We start from the raw sequence: 23,589 nt of genomic DNA, 5'->3' as shown, positions 1-23,589 counted from the left end.
CAAGTGAATCATAGACTCCCAGCACTGTGGGCATTTCAAGATCATCTTGTTCAAATCACTGATTTAAAAAAAAAATAAGCTCAGAGAGTTTCCATGATCTGACTGAGGTTTTGCAGCAAGACACCCTCACCTGCCCTCACCTGCCCTCACCTGCGAGGATCAGTGGCACCTTACACCCAACCTACTTCAGTCGGTTTCTTCTCCGGGGCAGGTGCTCTCTCAGATGGCAGCATCTTCTTTACCTATGATGGCGCCACCATGGTTCCCAGTCTACCAGCACCGATTCCACTCAGCTCTTCTCCCTCCTCTCCTCTCACTTTCTGTGTTCAGGCACTGGTCAAATCCAAGTCTTCTATTTCCACAGATTATGATTGTGTGACTGGGAACATAACCAAAGACCACCACGCAAACCCCCTGGTACTGAAACCTTGCTGCACCATGTGTTTCACCCCTGAAACACCTATCACAGGTGTGGTTTATGTGTGTGTGGCTGGAATCAATGCCCCACTAGAGTGTAAGCTCCCACTGGGGAGGGAGTCCCCCTTGTTTGGGTCACAGCCTCCTTTATGCCTAGTGGAGCGCACAGCAAGTTGTGACACACAGACACAAGGAAAGGACGGGAAGCAGGGAGGGAGGGGAGAGAGGGAGGATGGAAGAAAGGGGAGAAAGAGGAAAGAGAGAGAGGGAAGAAGATACTTGGTGAGAGTCAGAGGCCGCTCTGGGGATTAATGTGGATTGTCTCTTTGAATCCTTACAGCACCTCCTGTGTGGGTACTTATCACCCATGTGAGGAAATGGAGGTACCTAGCTTTCCCACACTTTCCCAGATCGTGAGTTGATCTCTGGTCCACCGGGCTCCACAGCCCAAGCTTCCACTTATCTGGGTGACATGGATGATCCAATTGGGTATCAATATTTGAGTGAATGGCCTGTTGCATCAGACGTGCTGAGAAATAAACCTGCCGTAAAAGAGGTGAGCAGAAAGGCTTCCCTCTTCAGGATGCCTCTCTCTCCCTCTCCATCATAGACTGGGCAATAAAAAGCTGCTTACCTTCAGGTACTTTCCTTTGACCTCGCACAGGCAGCTGTTTGCAAGTTGTAACTTTCTGAGCCAGGGCAACTGTCCTGACCTGAAGGCTGCTCAGTGGAGAGAACCAGGTGGGGAAGAGGCGTGGGAGAGGTGGCCTCCAGGCATTGGCCTGAAGCCTCTTCAGCCCAGAGGAACTCATTGAAGTTTGTTGTCCGTAAAAGGAAGGTCATTCCTGGGGTTGGTGTGCAGCCAGGGTCTAGTGCATGTTACCTGGTGATCTGCTGCCCTCTGCACGTGGGCAAAACCGGAAAGCCCTGCCTTGATAGATCTACTGACGCGTGGAGAGATGTACACACATGGGCACACGTGTGCATACATGTGCACACACGCGCAAGCACACACATCACTGACAGCTCAGCTGAACCAGCTCAGTGGTAGTCAGAGGGAGGAGGGGAGGCAGCATAACAACTGGCGTGGGGTGCAGAATGGGGCAGTAGGACCCTGCACAGGGAGGGCCAACTGCAATGTCTCCAAAAAGGTCTTCCAAAAAAAGGCAGGGTGCGTGCTGTTCCAGGGGTGAAGAGGTCCCAGGACTGTGGTCTCCCGATTTGGGGAACATCTGCCACGGGTGGAAGGTAGGACACGAGCAAGCCCCTTTCCACCTATACATTTGGCCTGGAAAATTTCCAGAAGCAGTGCACCAGCTTCCTGTGGTATCATTGAGGCAGTGGAACCATTGCCCAGTGAGAGGCTCCCCACCCACACAGCACGGTGTGTGGGTACCTAGTTAGCATGCCCTTGGGGAGGCTTTGACTTGAGCTCCTTTAACTAAAAGTATTAGTAATTACTTTCTGTTAAAGGTACGGAAATCATTTAGCCTCAAGAATATCAAAAATAGACTTAGCTGTTTTGCATTTGCTTTTGACCAGTTCTAGTGGAACTGAGAGCCTAGCAGTTTGGAAGTCATCCAGTGGTCTGGAACAAGATGTTCTGTTGAATAAGATGTAATAGGATATCATCGGTGAACTTACAACTTTCCTATTAATCTTATTTCAAGTTACAACAGTGTAAGCCTTGTTGTAAAACCTCTATTTTTAACTAATGGAAATTTATTACAAAGAGATCCTAATTGTACCATTTAGAATATGATACAATTGCAAACCCACTGGTAAGTTTCATTTTTCAAAATTCCACATGATCACCTATGAAGCAAAGAATGAAAATTCTCCCAAAATAGTTGGTCTATAAATAAAATTCCCTAGTGGGCTGAGCAAACAATTTTTCCTTGTGCATTTTGTATTAGGTTGGATTAATCTATATTACAACCCCTGTGAGTGAAAAGCCCTTGTTAAACATAGAATATTATGATTCTTGGCACATCCTAAAAAAGGTAACTAATTCATTTCCACAATGCCCTAGACAGGGACAACAAGTGACTATTCTTCTTTGGTGCATTTCTCTTTATGATTGCTGGTCTACCGTGAACTAAGTGATCATGGAGCATGAGGCTCACAGACTATGATCTAAAGGGTGACACTGATAAGAGAGGAGATTCACACCACCAGTTTTGAATAGCCACAGTGCTGGTGCTGGACAGGTGTGGTGCCATCTGGGCCAGGGAGGAGGCAGCGCCAAGTGAGGGGGCCAGAGTGGTCACTGCAGGTCGTGTCCATGAGGACAGGAATTACTCTGGGCAGACCTGCTCCCAGGCAGGGCCAGGTCAGGGAAGGAGGAAAAGCCAGGCTTGAGACTAACTGTATCTGCATGTGGGCCAAATGTTTTCTTCCAGCAGCAAAGATTTAAGTTCTTTAGAAGGGGATATCCAGATGCTTCTAGAATAGTGTAGAAGCATAAAGAAGTCTATCAAATGGCCAGTTCAATAAAATAATGCAAGGCAGAATTGGTGGTTAATAAAGGTATGCCTCTCCCTTCCCTTGTAGAACAGGGGGAGCCCCCAGGTGAGGGGGGAAATGCAGGGAGCATCTAGCTGCAGTGGAGCCTGCCTGCCCAGTCCCTGCCTCCAAGCCCACTCTGGGCCCCACCTGTGTCTGCTCCTGTGCTGCTTACTGTGTCTTGGGCCTTGGCTTGGTGCCACCTCTGTGCTGAGGAAGGGAAGCTTCTCCAGGCTCCCTCTCCTCTGTTCTCCATGCAGATTGCCCAGGAAGAGTCCAAGTCTCCCTTTGTGTCACTAAATCTCCCTTTGAGTCAGGTGCACCCAGTGTCTGTAGTTGTCCATAACTGTCTTCCATGCATTTTTCCAAAATGAGTGTTCCTCTAAAAAAACAGTAACCAGGTGTGTGCTCCCATGATGTGTTCACATGAAAAGGCATGCCCTTGGCCTCTCCTTGATGGTGCATCTAGGCAACAAGGTCGTGAGCATGGCTTACATCCCAGTGAACCCAGGAACACGGGTGCAATTCCGCTCACAGGCATGCCCATCCTCTTCTGTGCTGGAGAACAGGCAATGTGGTCAGGGCTTTTGTCTCAAACTCTGGCCACAAATTAACAAAATGGTTTGCATCCCAAGAGAATTTCCACAGTACCTCAAGGAAAGTTCCATTTTAAAAATCCCTGCCTTTGCTGGGTCAACTTTACCCGGCTTTAAAAGGGCTCAAAGAAACATTGCTCCCTAGAGAGCTACCTGGAGGATTTTAAAGGTTGAGTCTCCAAGAGTTTGTTAACTCTCTGTGTTTGTGTCCTCTCAGGACTGAAGGTCACCAGAGTTCAGAGCCAGAGGAGGCGGAGAGGGAGGATGGAACCACCAAGACGCCTCCACCCCAGATCCTCCTGCCCCTGGAAGAAAGGGTGACACATTTCCGTGACATGCTCCTGGAGAGAGGGGTAAGGGCACCACGCAGGCAACATGGGGCATGAGAATAAAGAATGCTCTCCTCCAAGAGGGTCAGAGAATAACTACCTGCCGCCGGTGAAAGAACCTTCTTTTTTTCTCCTTACTGAGTCCTTATAATCAAGCTGAGAGAAACTTAGGTACCAGATGATCTGAGGCCAAAGGGGGTGAACACCATGTAAAGGAGTCCTGCTGCTTCTCCTAAAGGAGACTAGGGGAGTTCTGAAGGGCCTGGTGGTGTTGGGCACAGCTGTCTTCATGTGTGGAGCTGTGAGCGGTAAGCATGAGCCTGTCTGCTTAGAAGGGATGGCGAAGGGATCACAAAGCAGTAGGACCCCCCTGTGTCGATACTGTTTCTGCTGGAGTCAGACCAGGTCACAGTATAAAACCCAAACACACAACCAGTTGCTACTGAGTCACCTCTAAGTCCTGGTGCCTCCATGTGCGTCAAAGCACAGCTACGCTCCACCGAGCTTTCCGTGGCTAATCTTTCAAAAGTAGATCACAGGCCTTTCTTCTGAAGGGCCTCCGGGTGGACTCGAACCTCCAGCCTTTTGGTTAGCAACCAAGCGTGTTAACTGGTTGCATCACACAGAGACTTCTTAGGTTAAGCTATACATGCCTCAAAGAAGCATCTTACCCCAGGAGGGAGTTATGCGCTGATAAATTAATTCAACTATTTTCTTCATAAATTAGGATATCTTAATGGCAGTTCATTTATGGGTCTCGTTTTGAATTCAGGGGTAAATTTATAATCATATCTCCTTCCAGAGAGTTTTATTCCCTGCCTTGGCTTTTGAGTGTAAGATGAGCAGATACAATATTTTAGCCCATTTGGATTTCTTCACAAAATGAAAAGGAATGCAGAGGTTGTAATGGGGCCCTACGTGAGATGGTAGTTATACTGAACACTTTAAATGGCCTTGTGAACTCAAAAGCAAATTCTCTCACAGTCATCACCCCACCCCAGGCTGTCTCCTGGTCCCTGCCCTGCCCAGTAGAGTACAGCTGAGGACAGAGACATGGAAGGCACAAAGAAGAGAGCCAGGGAGGAGTTGCCGGAGGAGACCGAAGCACACCCGGGGAGTCGAGCGTAACTCACTCAGAACTGAGGTTGCAGCCCAGACCTATGTTGGGCTTGGCTCAACCCCCCTCCATGGGAGGTGCTCTTCTGTTGCACTGTGAATTTTAACACATGCCTCTGTTCATGTCTTTAGCCATTCGCTCAGAAATAAGACATACTCCCTGGCCTCAAGGAACTAGAAGGAAAAATAGACTTGTAAACTCAAAACTACTGTGCAATGTGTTGAGCTAAATCAACATACACGCCAAGTAACACGGAAGTACAAAAAGGGAGTGACACTCACACACTCACCACACACATGCATGCAGGCACACTCACATATACATGTACACATTCATACACTCACACACATGAATGGTCCCTGATATGGATGGGTGACATTTTTTCAAAAAACATGATTTTAAAATCTTTATCTATTTGTTAAAATTTTATTTTAAAAACCAACTGTATCCCCAACACTTCCCTACCCCACTTTCATCCTTTTCCAAGCCCTAGAGCTGATATCATTACAGAAGTACTGTAGCACGGAGCGTCCTGTGGTATAGTCTGCATCTGGCCTGCTCTCCACCAAGCCTGTTGAAGACAAGTGACATCATAGGTGGGAAAGGGTCGTTGAGTGCAATGACTTCTTCATTTTCCTTTTCTCCAGCTTTGAGCTAGCTTTCATCCCCACTCTGCTCAGCCTTTCCACTTCAAACTTCAAAGACATGCAAACAAAATCCATGTGAACATCCACGCTAAGTACCATGCCAGAAAGGTGAAGAACCAAGAACAACGAGGGCGGTGTGTGTTCCTGCTCTTGCCTATGCAGGCCCTTCTTCTTCATACACTGCAGAAATGAGTCTGCTGTTCACACTGCCATCCTCTGAATGTTGAAGGAGACTTTGAACTCTGCATTTACTCCACATAAACACTGTCATCATAAACCAATGGGGTAGCTCATTCTGTTGCAGGCAGATTGGTCTTATGGTCTCCAGTGCCCCTACCCAATCTCACCACCATGCAATGCATAGAGTGTCACAGGTGGGCTACCACCCCTCATCTCACCCACCCTCCTTCTACTCTTGACAGGGGGATCCCCTTCCCTGGGAGGCCTTCTCCATGCCCACCCTGATGCCCCTGCCCCCACTGCTATATGACACCTCACGTCTGCTGTCATGTCACTTGCCACATTGCTGAAGTTAACTTGGGAGATCACAAGCTCTTGGGAGGTCAGAACTTTCAGACCCCCCTTTGGATACCATGAACTTGGTAAGGAGAGACTATTCAAAAGGACTTGCAGGAGGGCGGTGGGGAGGAAGGGGATATTGCAATGAGGGGTTGGAGGAACTGTTGAAATAGGGAGAACGCTCTAAGTTCTGCAAGCATCTCAAGTGTTAGACCAGAAGGTTTTTCTTTTATGTTGTTGTTTTTGTTAGGTGCTGGAGAGTCAGTTCCAACTCATAGCCACACTATGTACAACAGAGCAAAACACTGCCTGGTCCTTCACCATCTTCACAATCATTGTTATGCTTGATCCCATTGTTGCAGCTACTGTGTCAATCCATCTTGTTGAGGATCTATCTCTTTTTCACTGACCCTCCACTTTACCGAGCCTGGTGTCCTTCTCCAGGCACTGATCCCTCCTGATAACATGTCCAAAGTATGTCACCATTCTCTCTTCTAAGGAGCATTCTGGCTGTACTTCTTCCAAGGTATATTTGTTCTTATGGCAGTCCATGGTATATTCAATATTGTTCAACAACACCATAATTCAAAGGTGTCAAGTCTTCTTCAGTCTTCCTTATTCATTGTCCAGCTTTTGCATGCCTATGAGGTGGTTGAAAACACCATGGGTTGGGTCAGGCGCACCTTAGTCTTCAAGGTGACATCTTTGCTTTTTAACGTCTTGAAGAGGTCTTTTGCAGCAGAATTGCCCAATGCAATGTGTGCTTTGATTTCTTGACTGCTTTGATGGGAGGAGTAAACCGAGTTAGGAAAAACAGGGTATTGGACAGTGAGAAGAAAGGGGAGAGTTTAGATATGGCGCTTTGCTCAGTTGTGGGATTGGAGTGCAGGGCCTTAGCCTCTACCACGTGCACCTCCTCTGACCACGAGAGCATCACAGAAATACACGGGATCTTTAGTTTCTAAATACCCCTAACCTGTCTCTTCAGAGTGGATCCCTGAACAGCAGACCTGACTCATCTTCCCTGAGACATGAAAGCCTTATTAACATCGAGAAATACAAGCAAAAATTCATTTCATTTTATTAACATCTAAGTTGTCCAGCTGTTTGTTTTGGAAGCCAACCAGGCCCACTTTATGGACATGGCATTAAGCCAGAGTGCATGGGGTATTAGTGCTGCTTGGGAGACTGCCCTTCCTTCTCAAAACCAGGACTGCAGGGAGCTCAATTTATATACGGCCACATGAATTTACCCAAATGGCAGTGGTTGATAGATTTTACTAGTGAGATTTTTGTTGCATGCCTGCCTTGTTGGGGGTGGGTGATTTGATTCAGCCTATGAGTCACAGACTCATACGTGAGGGTTGGCAAAAACAACATGGGGGTGTGAAGCACCAGGCTTGGTGTTCCATCTTTACCCTGTGAGAGAAGGACCAGGGCTAACCCCAAGCCAGAGGAAGGGTCAGAGGAAGGAGCCCATCCAGTTCTTTAACAGAAAAGGTCAGCCTGAATTCCTGGTGAGGGCGGTACAGCAACGCCACCGTTTATGGCATTCTGACTTCATAAAACACGCCAGCAGGTCTTATAAATGGCTGGAGCTCATTAAAAGTTTGATAGCTAACCCATTAGATTTCTAGTTGCTTAGAAAATGAGGCCAAGGAGAGTCAGCTTTTCATGGACCCAGTGATTAATACTATGTTTTATCACATTTGTTCACTTCTTCGGTCCAGGAATTCAAGTGCTTGTGGAACAATGAAGCTGGGTCCCAGGGATTTCTAGTAATTTAAAAGGGCATGCTCTAGAGTGTTCAATGGGCTCTGTGATTTGGGGGAGGGCAATGGTTTTGTGTCTTTGTGACATGTACATGATGGTTCAACAGAAGTTTTAGTTTAGTTTTGCTTTGTTTTACTATTACAAATCACATATCCTTTTAAACTTCAGTCTATAAGGGGCAAGGTTAATTGAATAACAGATGATTAATTTAACCCTGCCTATTTAGATAAATGCATTAGAGATATTTTACTTAGAACGGCCTCCTGCTCTAAAGCATCCCTTGGAAGTTGGTTGGGTTTAACCCGGGGCCAGAAAAGTAAAAGTTCTCTTGAGAGCTCACATTTTGATTCAGAGGCTCCAGGGGATACTCCTGGTGTCATCTCGGAGGTCCTCTGTGGTGACATTGACCAGCTTCCTGGCAGTGGTCAGCCTCGGGAGACTGGCCAGTACTGTGGCCTGTTACATAGGAGAGCCTCCTGGGAGCTTTGATCCACATCTGTATAAGAATGAGAAATTCATAGACCTCACACTCTGTCAACTGTTCACCCTGACCCTGTCCAAGCCTAGATGCCCCGAAGACTGCCCCCTCCAATCCCCTGCTCCGTACCCCATCTCCCACAATCCCTAACGATGCCAGTTCTACTTGAACCGGGTTTCACTCTGGGAAATTACCAACCCCTGAGAGCAGAAGTCAGTGGGCTCAGCCAGTGGCCTGCTTCAGGTGGCCCATAGAAACTCCCCCATGGCTGAGTCTCCATCACCTCCATCTGCCCTGGGTCTCAGTGCCACTCAGAGCCCCATACCCATGTCCCCTGCCTCCCTCCACTCAGGTAAGAAGAGACTTCTGCCTCACTCTGCTGGGACCATCAGTGAATTCCCCCGAGTCCAGGTTGGGAAAGACAGTGGAGATGGCAGGAAGAGGAGTGGGCCAGCAGCCCACCAGCCTGCAGAAGGTGCTAAGGCGAGGTACCTGCCATGATGGAGAGGGTCTCAGGCATGAGGGGACCATCAATGAGGAGAGGACAAGGAGGAGGAGGAAGATGCCCCCAGCCCAGCCCAACACCATCCATCAAGAGGACGAGCCTTTCTGCACACACCTTTGTGAACTCTCCTTGTCTGCTTGTCTTATTCTTGTGTTTTTAACATAACAGAACATAGCAGTACATAGAGTTTTGTTTGTCTACACTAATTGTTATGGATTGAATTGTGCCCCAAAGAGATATGTTCAAGGTCACCTGTGAACGTGACTTTGGCCTGGTGAAGGAATGTAGGGAAGGGAAGAGGAAGGAAAGCACAGATTGACTGCCATGGACTGAATGGTGTCCCCAGATGTGTGATTAAGTCCTCACCCTGCACCTGTGAGTATGATCATGTTTGGAAATAGGGGCTTTGAAGACATTACCAGTTAGGGTAACATATGGCCTCACTGGAGTGGGGTGGTCCTGATCCTATATGCTTGGTGACCTCATAAAAGAGGGGAATAGACACAGAAACAGAGACACAGACGGAGTGAAGATGGCCATGAAGATAGAGGAGAAGAGGGGAGTTATGGCGCCAAGGAACCCAAGGATCACCAGCTGTCACCAGAAGCTGGAAAGAGGCAGGAACAGATTCTCCCTCAGAGCCTCAGAAGGAACCCACACAGCCGATACCCTGGTCTTGGGCCCCCAGCCTCCAGAAGATAAAGACAACACATTTGTGTTCTTATAAGCCACGCAGTTTGTAGTACTTTGTTATAGCCACCCAGGAGACTAAGACACTAATAAATACTATGAGGGACACCGAGATAAACAACCACCTCTTCCCATCATGTACCTGTGAAGGTGAACGAGTGTAACTGGTTGCTCCTCCCTGTGAGGCTTTGACTTTTACGAACCCAAAAGGAACAACCCCTCTCAATGATTAACACTCCCTGCTCTGAACTCAACACCACCGTTTAAAGTACTGAAGAAGCCAGGGTACAACCACTTATTGACATGGTTAGGTTCCAAAGACCAGATCATTATGTGAAAATGGGCATTATGTGAAAATGGGCATTATGCAAAAATGGAGGATGACCACATCAGATCACAAAATGGAGGATGACTACATCATTACTGTAACTGCTAAATTACATCATTACATAACTGCCAAACCACTGAGAGTCATGGCGCAGCCAAGCTTATACATAACCTTAACCATCACAGCCAGCGTTACTCTCGCCTTGCACCATTACCACCAGATGTCCGTCGTTAACGCATAAAATAGTCAGATAGATTTTTTACTATTGTCATAAATTTGAAATGTCATATAATGAGATAGTTGGTAAGTGAGGAGTAGGTGTATATACATTTTGGCAATCAAATTTGGGCAAAAAAAATTAGCTTATGGAGTAACTGTGTTAGTGTTGGAGGTAAGAACTGGGCCCATAATGGAGACCTGGTGAAAACCCAGCTCAGCATGGCTGACGGGAGACAGTTCTTGCTCTCTGGGGACAGCGATAGAGCACAGGCATGTAGCAACGATGCATGAAGGTGCATGAGGATGGATGGATGCAGACAGACAGACACACCCATCCTGTTCCCTGCAGGTCCATGTGGAGCAGTGCATGGTTGGGTCTGCCCCGACCTGGCTCTAGCGGCCTGCCTGTTCAGCATTAATTGAAGGACGAAGGGGGCATGGGTTGCTCCCAAGAGCAAGGCCTCTTTGAGGTAGGAGAATTCCTCCCCCAGTTCGAGATCTGGCAAGGGCAACCCTCAGACAGGCCTCATCTTTTGTCTCTGGCCATTTGGGTCCCAGCCTCTCCTGTGAGCTGAGGATTTGAAAAGTACTCGAATAGCCTTTGATGTCAGAATAAACAGACAGCACTCTGCCTGCTTTTATGCCCTCTGCTCCCAGAAATGCCCACCCTGCTTGGTGGGTAACCACCTCAGTGGTGGTGACACCCTGCTTCCAGCACTGGAGGACTCACGTTAGCTCAGCATTCAGCGATACCTGAGTGTTTCAGAGCACTCTCCTTAAACCAAATCTGCTCTTCTCTGAAGTGGCACAGTCCCCAGGAACCCCAGAACTGAAGTGGGAACCATGTTATTTGGTTTTGGGTTATAAGTGGCTCCCACCCTTCGGTGATGGTTACCCTTTGTGCACAAGGTGGTTGTCACCTCCCGGTGGACGGTGCTGCGATGTTTTCAGTGGAGGTGGTTCTCTCCCATTAGACTGAGAGGACTACCCTTGGGCCTGGGACATGCTTTGGGGGGTCTTCCTGGCTACAGAGTCTACTCCACCAGGTGGCTATGCTCAGGAAGGTGGCCCTTGGGGGGCAGCCTGAAGCTCCACTCAGCCAGGGAAGCATCAAAGCTGGGAGGCAAGCAGGAGGCAAACCACAAGGGCCCTGGGGCTCGCTGGACGGTTGACCAGTTTGAGGGCCTAGGAAAGGGAATTCCTGGGTGTGTGGGCTGTGAATTGAGGGAATTTGGCTCTGGAGGAAGGAGGAGCCGTTGGGAGGTGTTGCGCTAGTTCAGGCATGAGAGGACCATCATCACTACTGTGATGATGAGGTTGACATTTTGCTACTTGTCCTGGAAAAGCACTTCTTTGTTTTCAAAACAAGGTTGTCTTCATTGGGAGGCCATGGAAAACTGCTCTCAAAGGAAGGGCCTTGCTGTGTCTCCACAGAGAGGCTTCCGGTTGTCCTCTTGAGGTGGCGGTTCCCCCTGCCTGCCATCTCCCCTGCAGGGACGTGACCCAGAACGTGCAGGCCAGCAGCCACAGCTGGGGCTCTGACCTGCCTAGGTCATACTGCTGCTGACACTTTACAGTTTACTGGGACATCTCTCAGGGACCTGGAAGCAGACCTGACTCACTACAGCCTGGGCCTTTACCCTCAGGGTCTGCTCTGCTCTCTCTGGGCCTTTGCTCTCAGCACCAGCTCGGTGTCTTCACCTGTGGAAATGGAGGGGCATAGAGAGGAGCGCACAGGCTGAGCCCACAGGGTAACTAACACCCACAGGCTAATTTGCCACAGGCTAACGCCCACAGGCTAATGCCGAATCAAAGAGGGGCTGGGCCAGCTCTCCCTGGAGAGGAGGGTGCTCACGGAAGCACGGGGCTGAACAGGGAAGACAGGTGTGATGCTGGTGCAGCCCATGACACCCCACTGACCCTGTGCTCGTGGTCCCCACAGTGTGGGGTGACAGCCACACAGGGGGTTAAACACAGAATGCGCACAAGGCTCCCGTGATTCTCATCCTGCTTAGCTGGCTGTTAGCATGACTGTTAGCATGCTGCTAGGAAACGTAAGACAGCCTGTTTTGCATTAGGAGTCCCTGGCGATGCAAACAGTCAACATGCTTGGCTGGCAACCAAAACGCTGGTGTTTCAAGTCTACCCAGAGGTACCTCAGAAGAAAGGTCTGGTGATCTGCTTCTGAAAACTCAGCCGTTGAAAACTCACTAGAGCACAGTTCTACTCTGACACAGCTGTCTTTTTTTTTTTTTGGTTTTGTATTGTAGTTATTGAGCATATGACTTACCTTGCCTTCCAGAAAGATTGTAAATTCCTTTGGAGGCAAGGATTATCTTACTAATTTTTTAAAATTAATTTTATTATACGTGTACCAAAACCAGTTGCTGGCAAGTCAATTCCAACTCATGGAGACCCGTGTGTTTCAGGGTAGTCTTGCTCCATAGGGTTTATTCTCAGCCAGCTGGTGCAGTTAGTCACGTGAAGTCAATTCTTCATCGCCCCCTGCCCTCCCTGCACAGCTGGGCCTTCCAGGGTGCTCACAGGTCCGTACCGGGTGGACAGCTGCCCTTTTCATTGACCTGCACTGGGGCTGGCCACAGCTGCTCTCTTAGCAGCTCCAAATGCTCATGTGGTCAGGTGATTCCACCAGAGAACAGTGGACTCATCTGACTGGACACTTTCCTGGATCTCCATTCCTCGCCCAGACCCTGGGGGTAACAGCATGTGACCTCGCTCTCAGTCAGTTGAAGAAGACCCCTTGCTGGAGCCTGGTCTTCTCAGCCAAAAAAGACAAGTCAGCCATGGATGACTAAAGGGCTTTCATTCTGATTACTGAAGATAGAAATTGTCAATAAAAAAAAAAAAAAAATCCTGTCTGATTTGATGTAGCCAGATAAAGCACGTGTTTCTTCAAATAGTACTTCTACCAGGAGTATCCTAACCTGTTCAGAAGCAAGAATGTTAATGGGGTTTTGATTTTGCCTTGGCCAGTTAGCATCCCCTCCCCCACCCCACCACCTCCTCACTACCCCTCCCCCATGACCAAGAATTCCATCCCTGCCCAGGCCGAGTGGCCTTCCAAAAATGCACACTCAGCCTTTTCCTTCTTCACATTGCTCTTAAGGTAACACCCCTAAAGATGCCTTGGACACCTGCACATCTGCTCTGACATCTCTTCTGCCTCTTCCTCCTGGCCCCTCCACAGGCTCTTTCATCCCCAACAACCATGCTCAACCCTTTCAGTCCTTCACAACCCCAAATTCAAGAGTCCCAGAGCCTCCACTCACGGAGAGCCCCTCCTGGAGCATGCTTCCAGTTCTTCGTGAGCCATGTTCCAAAATTCATCCCATGGCCAGCTCTCTGGAAACCTCTCCAGGCTGATGTAGATGCCCCTCCCCCAAGACCCCGCAGCTACTGGCATCGCTGGAAGGGCACGGGTGCCCTCTCAGGAGCCCCTTAGTTCACAAATCTGCCTTCCTAGACTGTGCACTTCCTGATGCCGTGCCCCTTCATTTACTTTCTCTGAATCCCCAGCCTCCAGCATGGGGCCAAAGGCATAGACCATATTTCATCAATGGTTGTAAATGGCTTAAATATTCCCTTGGCCTTTCAGCTGAGAGAGTCTAGGAGCACCACATCCCACTAACAATGAGCACACCCCACCCCAGATCTTGGTTTCTAATACCATTCTCCATAAAAGAGGACCAGGGCTCCTTGGAGAAATGACTGAATCTAGAGCTAGGGCAGGAAAAATGCAAGATGAGCCTGGAGCATTGTGTAGTACCAGAAAGTAAGGACGTGCTCAAAGAACAAAATGATGGGGGTTTGTCAGAGGGGCCAACAGAGAGAGCTCTCAATGGCCAGAACTGGAACAATTTGCACAACAATACGAATAAAAAAAGTATTAAAGTAAATATCCTGGAGTCCATACTGATACAAATAAATGATTGAATAAATAAATAAATGTGGAAGAAAGGGCAAATCTCCCATCCAGAAGAACTGCAAATAACTTATGTAACTACTCTACCCTCGAGGAGGGGTATATAACTCCTACCCTCTAAGTGTGAGCTGAGCATATTGACTTCATTCCAAGGAATGCAGTACAGAAAAAGGGAGGGGGTCACTTCACAGGGAGGAGTCTGACAGACTCTACCTCAGCCAGGTGATCCAGGTGACCATCCACAGTGATAAGTCCTGTTGCTGGTCTATAACCTTGATATGATGTGAGGAGAAGGGCTCTTCACCCTGTGGTCCTGCTCCCCAAACCGATAACCCCAGGGTAGAAAAAACATGAGACCTTGAGAAAAAAACATCAGACCAACCCCATCTGAGGGACCTGTCCTCCTCAAAACTGTCAAGAGGATCAAAGATAAGAACAGTCTGATAGACTGTCAGAGCTAAGAGAATCAAGGAGGCATGAGGACTAAATGTTTTGTGGTGTCCTGGGTGGGATCCTGGAACAGAAAAGGGACGTTAGGTAAAAATAAGGAAATCTGAATAAAGTATGGACTTCAGTAAATATTAATTCATCAGTATTGGTTCATTAGTTATGACAAGTAAACCCTGTTAATGTAGGATGTTAGCAATATGGGAAACTGACTTTGTGGTATGTAGTAATTCTGTGTGATATCTTTGAGGGTTTTTTTTTTTTAAGTCTAAAACTATTGTAAAAGAAAATACTTTGTTTTGATAAAACACCTAAACAGAGTTTAAGTTCGTTGATTAAAAATCAGCTAAAATTATGCTAAGCCAGCCTATTTTTAAGACACTGCCCTCTGCAATAGACTGTTGGGTTCCAAGAAATTTTATAAATGTCATTTCTCCTTCAAGATGTGACATTCGGGAAGGCCCCACCTCCACAGATACAATTGGGACTTCAGATCAGAGGTACATGGACCTGGAAGATACTCAAAGAAGAAATAGTGTCATGTCTAGAAATTAAATTTCCTAATGCTCTAAATATTGATTTTCTTAGAGAGCTTGACATGTCTAACACTTCTGTACACACTGCATAACTGAGTCCGTTGTGCCTTAATGCTGTTTGTACCATTGATCATTTCATTGAATCTCCAGGCTCAGCACGAGATGCTAAAAGCGACTCTGTTGAATATCTTTCTTCAGGTGTCAGCGTTTTCTACCTGGGAGAAAGAATTACACAAAATTGTGTTTGACCCACGGTATCTCCTGCTAAACTCAGAGGAACGAAAACAGGTAACACTGCAGCAGAGTGAAATGCCTAACTGTAGACATGGCGTTGAAATGGCTCCTCATCCTGAGATCATGATAACCTTTTCATTGCTGATGAACATATCCTGCCACTTTCCGTGTCCTTAGGGGATGGGGGCTATAGAGTTAGGCCTCTGGCTTGTGAGTCCTAACAGTTACAGGTACAGAGGAAGGCTGCCCCGATTACTGTTCTTATCTAGCCCTCTAGTCATGGTCCCATAGACAAATACTTACGATTCTCTGAGTTGTGACAAACCGCACTTAGGACCATCTGGGGTTTTTTTTGTACATCTCAGCACTGGGGTACTGGGTCATTGTTAGTAATATGTATGTATTTATTAAACTGTATCCATAAGTTTATATGTTTCCAACCCCCAAAGACAAAGGTCAGATTTATAAAGATACTGATAATAAAAGGCAAGAATAATGAAAACTAAAAAAAAAGAGGTATTCAACTTACTGCAGAACTGACTTAGGGCAGAGTCCTTGGAACAGAACCCCATCGTAAGTGGAAGACTACCTGTACACATTTTGGGAGCATTAACCACATTCTGAATGGCCATGTTGAAAATACATAAGGTCTTATAATAACAGTGAAATGGAACAGTCTAAATAACATTACAGCAAAACTGAAGGATGGAATTTCTAGTAAGTAGGTCCTGAGCAAACAAGGAATGGATCAGAGGTGGCTTGCCTGGAGGCCATTTTACAGAGCGTCTTGGTGAGGGTCTGCCCTGGGCAGTTTACAAATGAGGACACTGAGCCAAATACTGTCTCCCAGATGGAGGGACAGACAGAGGGCAAGCTCTGTTGTCTGGAGAGGGACCTGAGGTGCCGTGATGGTGTAGCTTGCACAGCCTCTATCTGTCCAGTCTGGGATCTGAGGGTCCATGAAGCACACACGAGAAAGACCCTCTGACAAATTCTGGAAGATCCAGATTCTTCCTGTCTGGTTCCTGTTCCAATCAGATCCCATGTGTGAAGTGGCGTCTTCACCCCTTTGTCCTCTGGGTGCAGAAGTGATACATATGGAAAGTGGTTCATCAGTGGCTAAAATGAAAACAGCAGAATCCTAGGAGTTATTTCAGAGAGGAGGGGTTCCTTCACTGCATGCTACATAGTATCCATCTGAGGACCCCTGGTGGTACAGTGCTTAAGCACTCAGCTGCTAACTGAAAGGTTGGCAGTTCAAACCCACCCAGCGACTCTGCAGGAGAAAGACCTGGTGATCTGCTTCTGTAAAGATTACAGCCTAGGAAACCCTATGGGGCAGTTCTACTCTGTGACATGGGATTGCGGAGTAGGAACTGACTAAATGGCACACAACAACAAGCCTAATAAAGCCTCAGACTAAACCCAACCCAACCCAACCCATTGCTGTCGAGTCGATTCTGACTCATAGTGACCCCATAGAACAGAGTAGAACTGCCCCATAGAGTTTCTAAGGAGCACCTGATGGATTTGAACTGCCAGCCTCATGGTTAAGATTTACAAACTGGCTAGTATCGAATACCAAGGAGAAGATACATAGATTGGGCTTGCGTTGGCATCTGTGTTGTCATCAAAATGGTTCTCTCTCTATTTAGCTGATGACTTGGAGGCCATTAGCCCTGTTAAAGGAGTTTTAAGAAGACCCCCTCAGTCCCCCCCAAAAAGCCCAGTTTATGGTTTGATCTTCTGTGAGTTCCTGCTTGATGCTGAAGTGACACCTGTGTGTCCCAGGTACTGAGAATGACTGGGACACAAGATGCTCAGTGTGCTTGCTCTGTTGAAGTGGTTCAATGCAGGACACAGCCTCTGACCTCCGAGCATCTGGTGGACATGGTGTCCTGCACAAGATGCTCAATGTGCTTGCTCTGTTGAATTGATTCAATGCAGGGCATGCCCCCTGCCCTCTGAGCACCTGGTGGACATGGTGTCCCCACAAGATGCATCCAAGGAAGCAGGGTGAGTGGGTGTGGTCAGAGGGGTCAGGTGCTGACCATGACCAGTCCCGCACTCACCTGGCTGCACTTCCACAGATAAATCATAGAGTGGAGCATCAACTCCCACTCACAATGCTGTTCCAGGAAAGCCTGCAAATATTCCCATGAAATCATTCTACTGTGTGGATCATAACAAACTATGGATAACATTACGAAGAATGGGAATTCCAGAACACTTAACTGTGCTCATAAGGAACCTTTACATAGATCAAGAGGCAGTTGTTGGGACAGAACAAGGGGATACTGATTGGCTTAAAGTCAGGAAAGGTGTGCGTCAGGGTTGTATTCTTTCACCACACCTGTTCAATCTGTATGCTGAGCAAATAATACGAGGAGCTGGACTATATAAAGAAGAACCGGGCATCAGGATTGGAGGAAGACTCATTAACAATCTGCATTATGCAGATGACACAACCTTGCTTGCTGAAAATGAAGAGGGCTCAAAGCACTTACTAATGAAGATCAAAGACCACAGCCTTCAGTACGGATTGGACCTCAACATAAAGAAAACAAAAATCCTCGCAACTGGACCAGTGAGCAATATCATGATAAATGGAGAAAAGATTGAAGTTGTCAAGGATTTCATTTTACTTGGATCCACAATCAACAGCCATGGAAGCAGCAGTCAAGAAATCAAAAGACGCACTGCACTGGGTAAATCTGCTGCAAAGGACCTCTTCAAAGTGTTGAAGAGCAAAGACGTCACTCTGAAGACTAAGGTGCGCCTGACCCAAGCCATGGTAATTTCAATCGCATCATATGCATGCGAAAGCTGGACAATGAATAAGGAAGACCGAGGAAGGGTTGACGCCTTTGAATTGTGGTGTTGGCGAAGAATATTGAATATACCATGGACTGCCAAAAGAACTAACAAATTTGTCTTAGAAGAAGTACAGCCAGAATGCTCCTTAGAGGCAAGGATGGTGAGACTGCGTCTTACATACTTTGGACGTGTTGTCAGGAGGGATCAGTCCCTGGAGAAGGACATCATGCTTGGCAGAGTACAGGGTCAGCGGAGAAGAGGAAGACCGTCCAACGAAGTGGATTGACATGGTGGCTGCAACAGTGGGCTCAAGCATAACAACGATTGTAAGGATGGCGCAGGACGGGGCAGTGACGATTGTAAGGATGGCGCAGGACCGGGCGGTGTTTCGTTCTGTTGTGTATGGGGTCACTATGAGTCGGAACCGACTCGACGGCACCTAACAACAATATCACCCACAAGGAACGGCCAGGCTTCTCTCAATATACTGCAACCTAGGTCGCAGAAGGGCTCATAAGGAAGAGATGGAAGTAGTCTTCACTCACTGTCAGCTGATCCACCTCGACATCCAGAGAACACCTGAGTTAGACGCCTGCCCTTGAAAGAGAACCACCATTACCAGCAGTTGGTGACAAGTTGGCTCCAATCCATGGTGACCCCATGTGTGTCTGAGCAGAAATGTGCTCCAGAGGGTTTTCAGTGGCTGATTTTTTGGAAGTAGAACACGAGGCCTTTCTTCTGAGGCACCTATGGGTGGCCTTGAACCTCCAATCTTTAGGTTAGCAGCTGAGATCCTTAACTGACTGCACCACCCAGGGACTCCTTGTAAGAAAAACCCAACCAAATCAAAGGAGAAAGGTTGCAGCTTACATAAGGAAGGTTACTGAAGCTACGCTGATAAAAGAAACACTGTTCGGGCCCCATTCAAAAAACACGGCCCTGTTTATGTATAAATGGAGTTAGCAAGCTCGGAACACAGAACCTATACGGGACCTGCTATCACTTAGTATGTTCCTAGGAAAAGCTAACGTTTATGGTATAAAAATTTCAGCCATCCCTCTACCAGGGGATCGCAAAGGAGAGATGAATGAGCTTAAGCAGAGAGTAGGGGTCACAGGGGTGCTAATCAGATCTGTTTCCATGGGAGCAAACAGTGTTTCATTTTATTATATCAGAACATGTCATAATGAGATCATGCCCAATGGTATCTTTTTATAAAGTCATATCATGTCCTACTTTGGAGAAAGCTAGTGTAATTTGTTGAACAGGAAAAGAAAAGAAAAAAACTATTACATTCAATTATAACTGCATAGATAAAGCAACAGAGCAATGGGAAAGAGAGAAAAATATGATTACATGCACGAACGGTTCCAGGCAGAAATGTAAGTAGATATTTCTTGAAAACTCCGACCCTACAGCAAGCAGGGTTTCAATCAAGATTTAAAATTAATAGAGCAAAACTGTGAGTGTTGATGGAGCCATCAGCTTTTTTTTGTTGTTGGTTTTTTTTTTTAATAACTTTTATTAAGCTTCAAGTGAACGTTTACAAATCCAATCAGTCTGTCACATATAAGTTTACATACATCTCACTCCCTACTCCCACATGCTCTCCGCCTCTTGAGTCAGCCCTTTCAGTCTCTCCTTTCTTTACAATTTAGCCGGCTTCCCTCTCTCTCTATCCTCCCATCCCCTCTCCAGACAAGAGTTGCCAACACAATCTCAAGTGTCCACCTGATATAATTAGCTCACTCTTCATCAGCGTCTCTCTCCCACCCGCTGACCAGTCCCTTTCATGTCTGATGAGTTGTCTTCCGGGATGGTTCCTGTCCTGTGCCAACAGAAGGTCTGGGGAGCATGGCCGCCGGGATTCCTCAAGTCTCAGTCAGACCATTAAGTTTGGTCTTTTTATGAGAATTTGGGGTCTGTATCCCACTGATCTCCTGTTCCCTCAGGGGTCCTCTGCTGTGCTCCCTGTCAGGGCAGTCATCGATTGTGGCCGGGCACCAACTAGTTCTTCTGGTCTCAGGATGATGTAGGTCTCTGGTTCATGTGGCCCTTTCTGTCTCTTGGGCTCTTAGTTGTCGTGTGGCCTTGGTGTTCTTCATTCTCCTTTGCTCCAGGTGCGTTGAGACCAATTGCTGCATCTTAGATGGCCACTTGTTAGCATTTAAGACCCCAGACGCCTTATTTCAAAGTGGGATGCAGAATGATTTCATGATAGAATTATTTTGCCAATTGACTTAGAAGTCCCCGCAAACCATGTTCCCCAGACCCCCACCCTTGCTCCGCTGACCTTTGAAGCATTCATTTTATCCCGGAAACTTCTTTACTTTTGGTCCAGTCCAATTGAGCTGACCTTCCATGTATTGAGTGTTGTCTTTCCCTTCACCTGAAGCAGTTCTTATCTACTGATTAATCAATAAAAAACCCTCTCCCACCCTCCCTCCCTCCCCCCCTCGTAACCACAAAAGTATGTGTTCTTCTCAGGTTTACTATTACTCAAGATCTTATAATAGTGGTCTTATACAATATTTGTCCTTTTGCCTCTGACTAATTTCGCTCAGCATAATGCCTTCCAGGTTCCTCCATGTTATGAAATGTTTCAGAGATTCGTCACTGTTCTTTATCGATGCGTAGTATTCCCTTGTGTGAATATACCACAATTTATTTACCCATTCATCCGTTGATGGACACCTTGGTTGCTTCCAACTTTTTGCTATTGTAAACAGAGCTGCAATAAACATGAGTGTGCATGTATCTGTTTGTATGAAGGCTCTTGTATCTCTAGGGTATATTCCGAGGAGTGGGATTTCTGGGTTGTATGGTAGTTCTATTTCTAACTGTTTAAGATAACGCCAGATAGATTTCCAAAGTGGTTGTACCATTTTACATTCCCACCAGCAGTGTATGAGAGTTCCAATCTCTCCACAGCCTCTCCAACATTTATTATTTTGTGTTTTTTGGATTAATGCCAGCCTTGCTGGTGTGAGATGGAATCTCATCGTAGTTTTAATTTGCATTTCTCTAATGGCTAATGATCGAGAGCATTTTCTCATGTATCTGTTGGCTGCCTGAATATCTTCTTTAGTGAAATGTGTGTTCATATCCTTTGCCCACTTCTTGATTGGGTTGTTTGTCTTTTTGTGGTTGAGTTTTGACAGAATCATGTAGATTGTGGAGATCAGGCGCTGGTCGGAGATGTCATAGCTGAAAATTCTTTCCCAGTCTGTAGGTGGTCTTTTTACTCTTTTGGAGAAGTCTTTAGATGAGCATAGGTGTTTGATTTTTAGGAGCTCCCAGTTATCGGGTTTCTCTTCATCATTTTTGGTAATGTTTTGTATTCTGTTTATGCCTTGTATTAGGGCTCCTAGGGTTGTCCCAATTTTTTCTGCCATGATCTTTATCGTTTTAGTCTTTATGTTTAGGTCTTTGATCCACTTGGAGTTAGTTTTTGTGCATGGTGTGAGGTATGGGTCCTGTTTCATTTTTTTGCAAATGGATATCCAGTTATGCCAGCACCATTTGTTAAAAAGGCTATCTTTTCCCCAATTAATTGACACTGGTCCTTTGTCAAATATCAGCTGCTCATACGTGGATGGATCTATGTCTGGGTTCTCAATTCTGTTCCATTGGTCTATGTGTCTGTTGTTGTACCAATACAGGCTGTTTTGACTACTGTGGCCGTATAATAGGTTCTGAAGTCGGGTAAGGTGAGGCCTCCCACTTTTTTCTTCTGTTTCAGTAGTGCTTTGCTTATCCGGGGCTTCTTTCCCTTCCATATGAAATTGGTGATTTGTTTCTCTATCCCCTTAAAATATGACATTGGAATTGGGATCGGAAGTGCGTTAAATGTATAGATGGCTTTTGGTAGAATAGACATTTTTACTATGTTAAGTCTTCCTATCCATGAGCAGGGTATGTTTTTCCACTTAAGTATGTCCTTTTGAATTTCTTGTAGTACAGCTTTGTAGTTTTCTTTGTATAGGTCTTTTACATTCTTGGTAAGATTTATTCGTAAGTATCTTATCTTCTTGGGGGCTACTGTGAATGGTATTGATTTGGTGATTTCCTCTTTGGTGTTCTTTTTGTTGATGTAGAGGAATCCAAGTGATTTTTGTATGTTTATTTTATAACCTGAGACTCTGCCAAACTCTTCTATTAGTTTCAGTAGTTTTCTGGAGGATTCCTTAGGGTTTTCTGTGTATATAATCATGTCATCTGCAAATAGTGATAACTTTACTTCTTCCTTGCCAATCCAGATACCTTTTATTTCTTTGTCTAGCCTAATTGCCCTGGCTAAGACTTCCAACACGATGTTGAATAAGAGCGGTGATAAAGGGCATCCTTGTCTGGTTCCCGTTCTCAAGGGAAATGCTTTCAGGTTCTCTCCATTTAGAGTGATATTGGCTGTTGGCTTTGCATAGATGCCCTTTATTATGTTGAGGAATTTTCCTTCAATTCCTATTTTGGTAAGAGTTTTTATCATGAATGGGTGTTGGACTTTGTCAAATGCCTTTTCTGCATCAATTGATAAGATCATGTGGTTTTTGTCTTTTGTTTTATTTATGTGATGGATTACATTAATGGTTTTTCTGATATTAAACCAGCCTTGCATAAAAAAAACCAGCCTTGCATACCTGGTATAAATCCCACTTGATCAGGGTGAATTATTTTTTTGATGTGTTGTTGGATTCTATTGGCTAGAATTTTGTTGAGGATTTTTGCATCAATGTTCATGAGGGATATAGATCTATAATTTTCTTTTTTTGTAATGTCTTTACCTGGTTTTGGTATCAGGGAGATGGTGGCTTCATAGAATGAGTTGGGTAGTATTCCGTCATTTTCTATGCTTTGGAATACCTTTAGTAGTAGTGGTGTTAACTCTTCTCTGAAAGTTTGGTAGAACTCTGCAGTGAAGCCGTCCGGGCCAGGGCTTTTTTTTGTTGGGAGTTTTTTGATTACCGTTTCAATCTCTTTTTTTGTTATGGGTCTATTTAGTTGTTCTACTTCTGAATGTGCTAGTTTAGGTAGGTAGTGTTTTTCCAGGAATTCATCCATTTCTTCTAGGTTTTCAAATTTGTTAGAGTACAATTTTTCGTAGTAATCTGAAATGATTCTTTTAATTTCATTTGGTTCTGTTGTGATGTGGTCCTTCTCGTTTCTTATTCGGGTTATTTGTTTCCTTTCCTGTATTTCTTTAGTCAGTCTAGCCAATGGTTTATCAATTTTGTTAATTTTTTCAAAGAACCAGCTTTTGCCTTTGTTAATTCTTTCAATTGTTTTTCTGTTCTCTAATTCATTTAGTTCAGCTCTAATTTTTATTATTTGTTTTCTTCTGGTGGCTGATGGGTTCTTTTGTTGCTCATTTTCTATTTGTTCAAGTTGTCAGGACAGTTCTCTGATTTTGGCTCTTTCTTCTTTTTGTATGTGTGCGTGCATTTATCGATATAAATTGGCCTCTGAGCACTGCTTTTGCTGTGTCCCAGAGG

General features: G+C 45.9%; 1 protein-coding gene across 1 annotated transcript in view; it reads left to right on the top strand.

Moving 5' to 3' along the window:
- The window catches only part of TCERG1L (transcription elongation regulator 1 like), a 247,776-nt gene that overhangs the window by 215,812 nt on the left and 8,375 nt on the right, over positions 1-23,589 (top strand). Inside the window, exons 7-8 of the mRNA XM_049855609.1 lie at positions 3,736-3,871; positions 15,248-15,337. Coding sequence (XP_049711566.1) covers positions 3,736-3,871; positions 15,248-15,337 — 226 coding nt within the window. The remainder of the gene's footprint in view (positions 1-3,735; positions 3,872-15,247; positions 15,338-23,589) is intronic.

This window comes from Elephas maximus, chromosome 16 (assembly GCF_024166365.1).
Source record: "Elephas maximus indicus isolate mEleMax1 chromosome 16, mEleMax1 primary haplotype, whole genome shotgun sequence".
Classification (NCBI taxonomy): domain Eukaryota; kingdom Metazoa; phylum Chordata; class Mammalia; order Proboscidea; family Elephantidae; genus Elephas; species Elephas maximus.
Note: the sequence above shows the minus strand (reverse complement) of the source record. Positions and strands in the feature narration are given on the sequence as shown.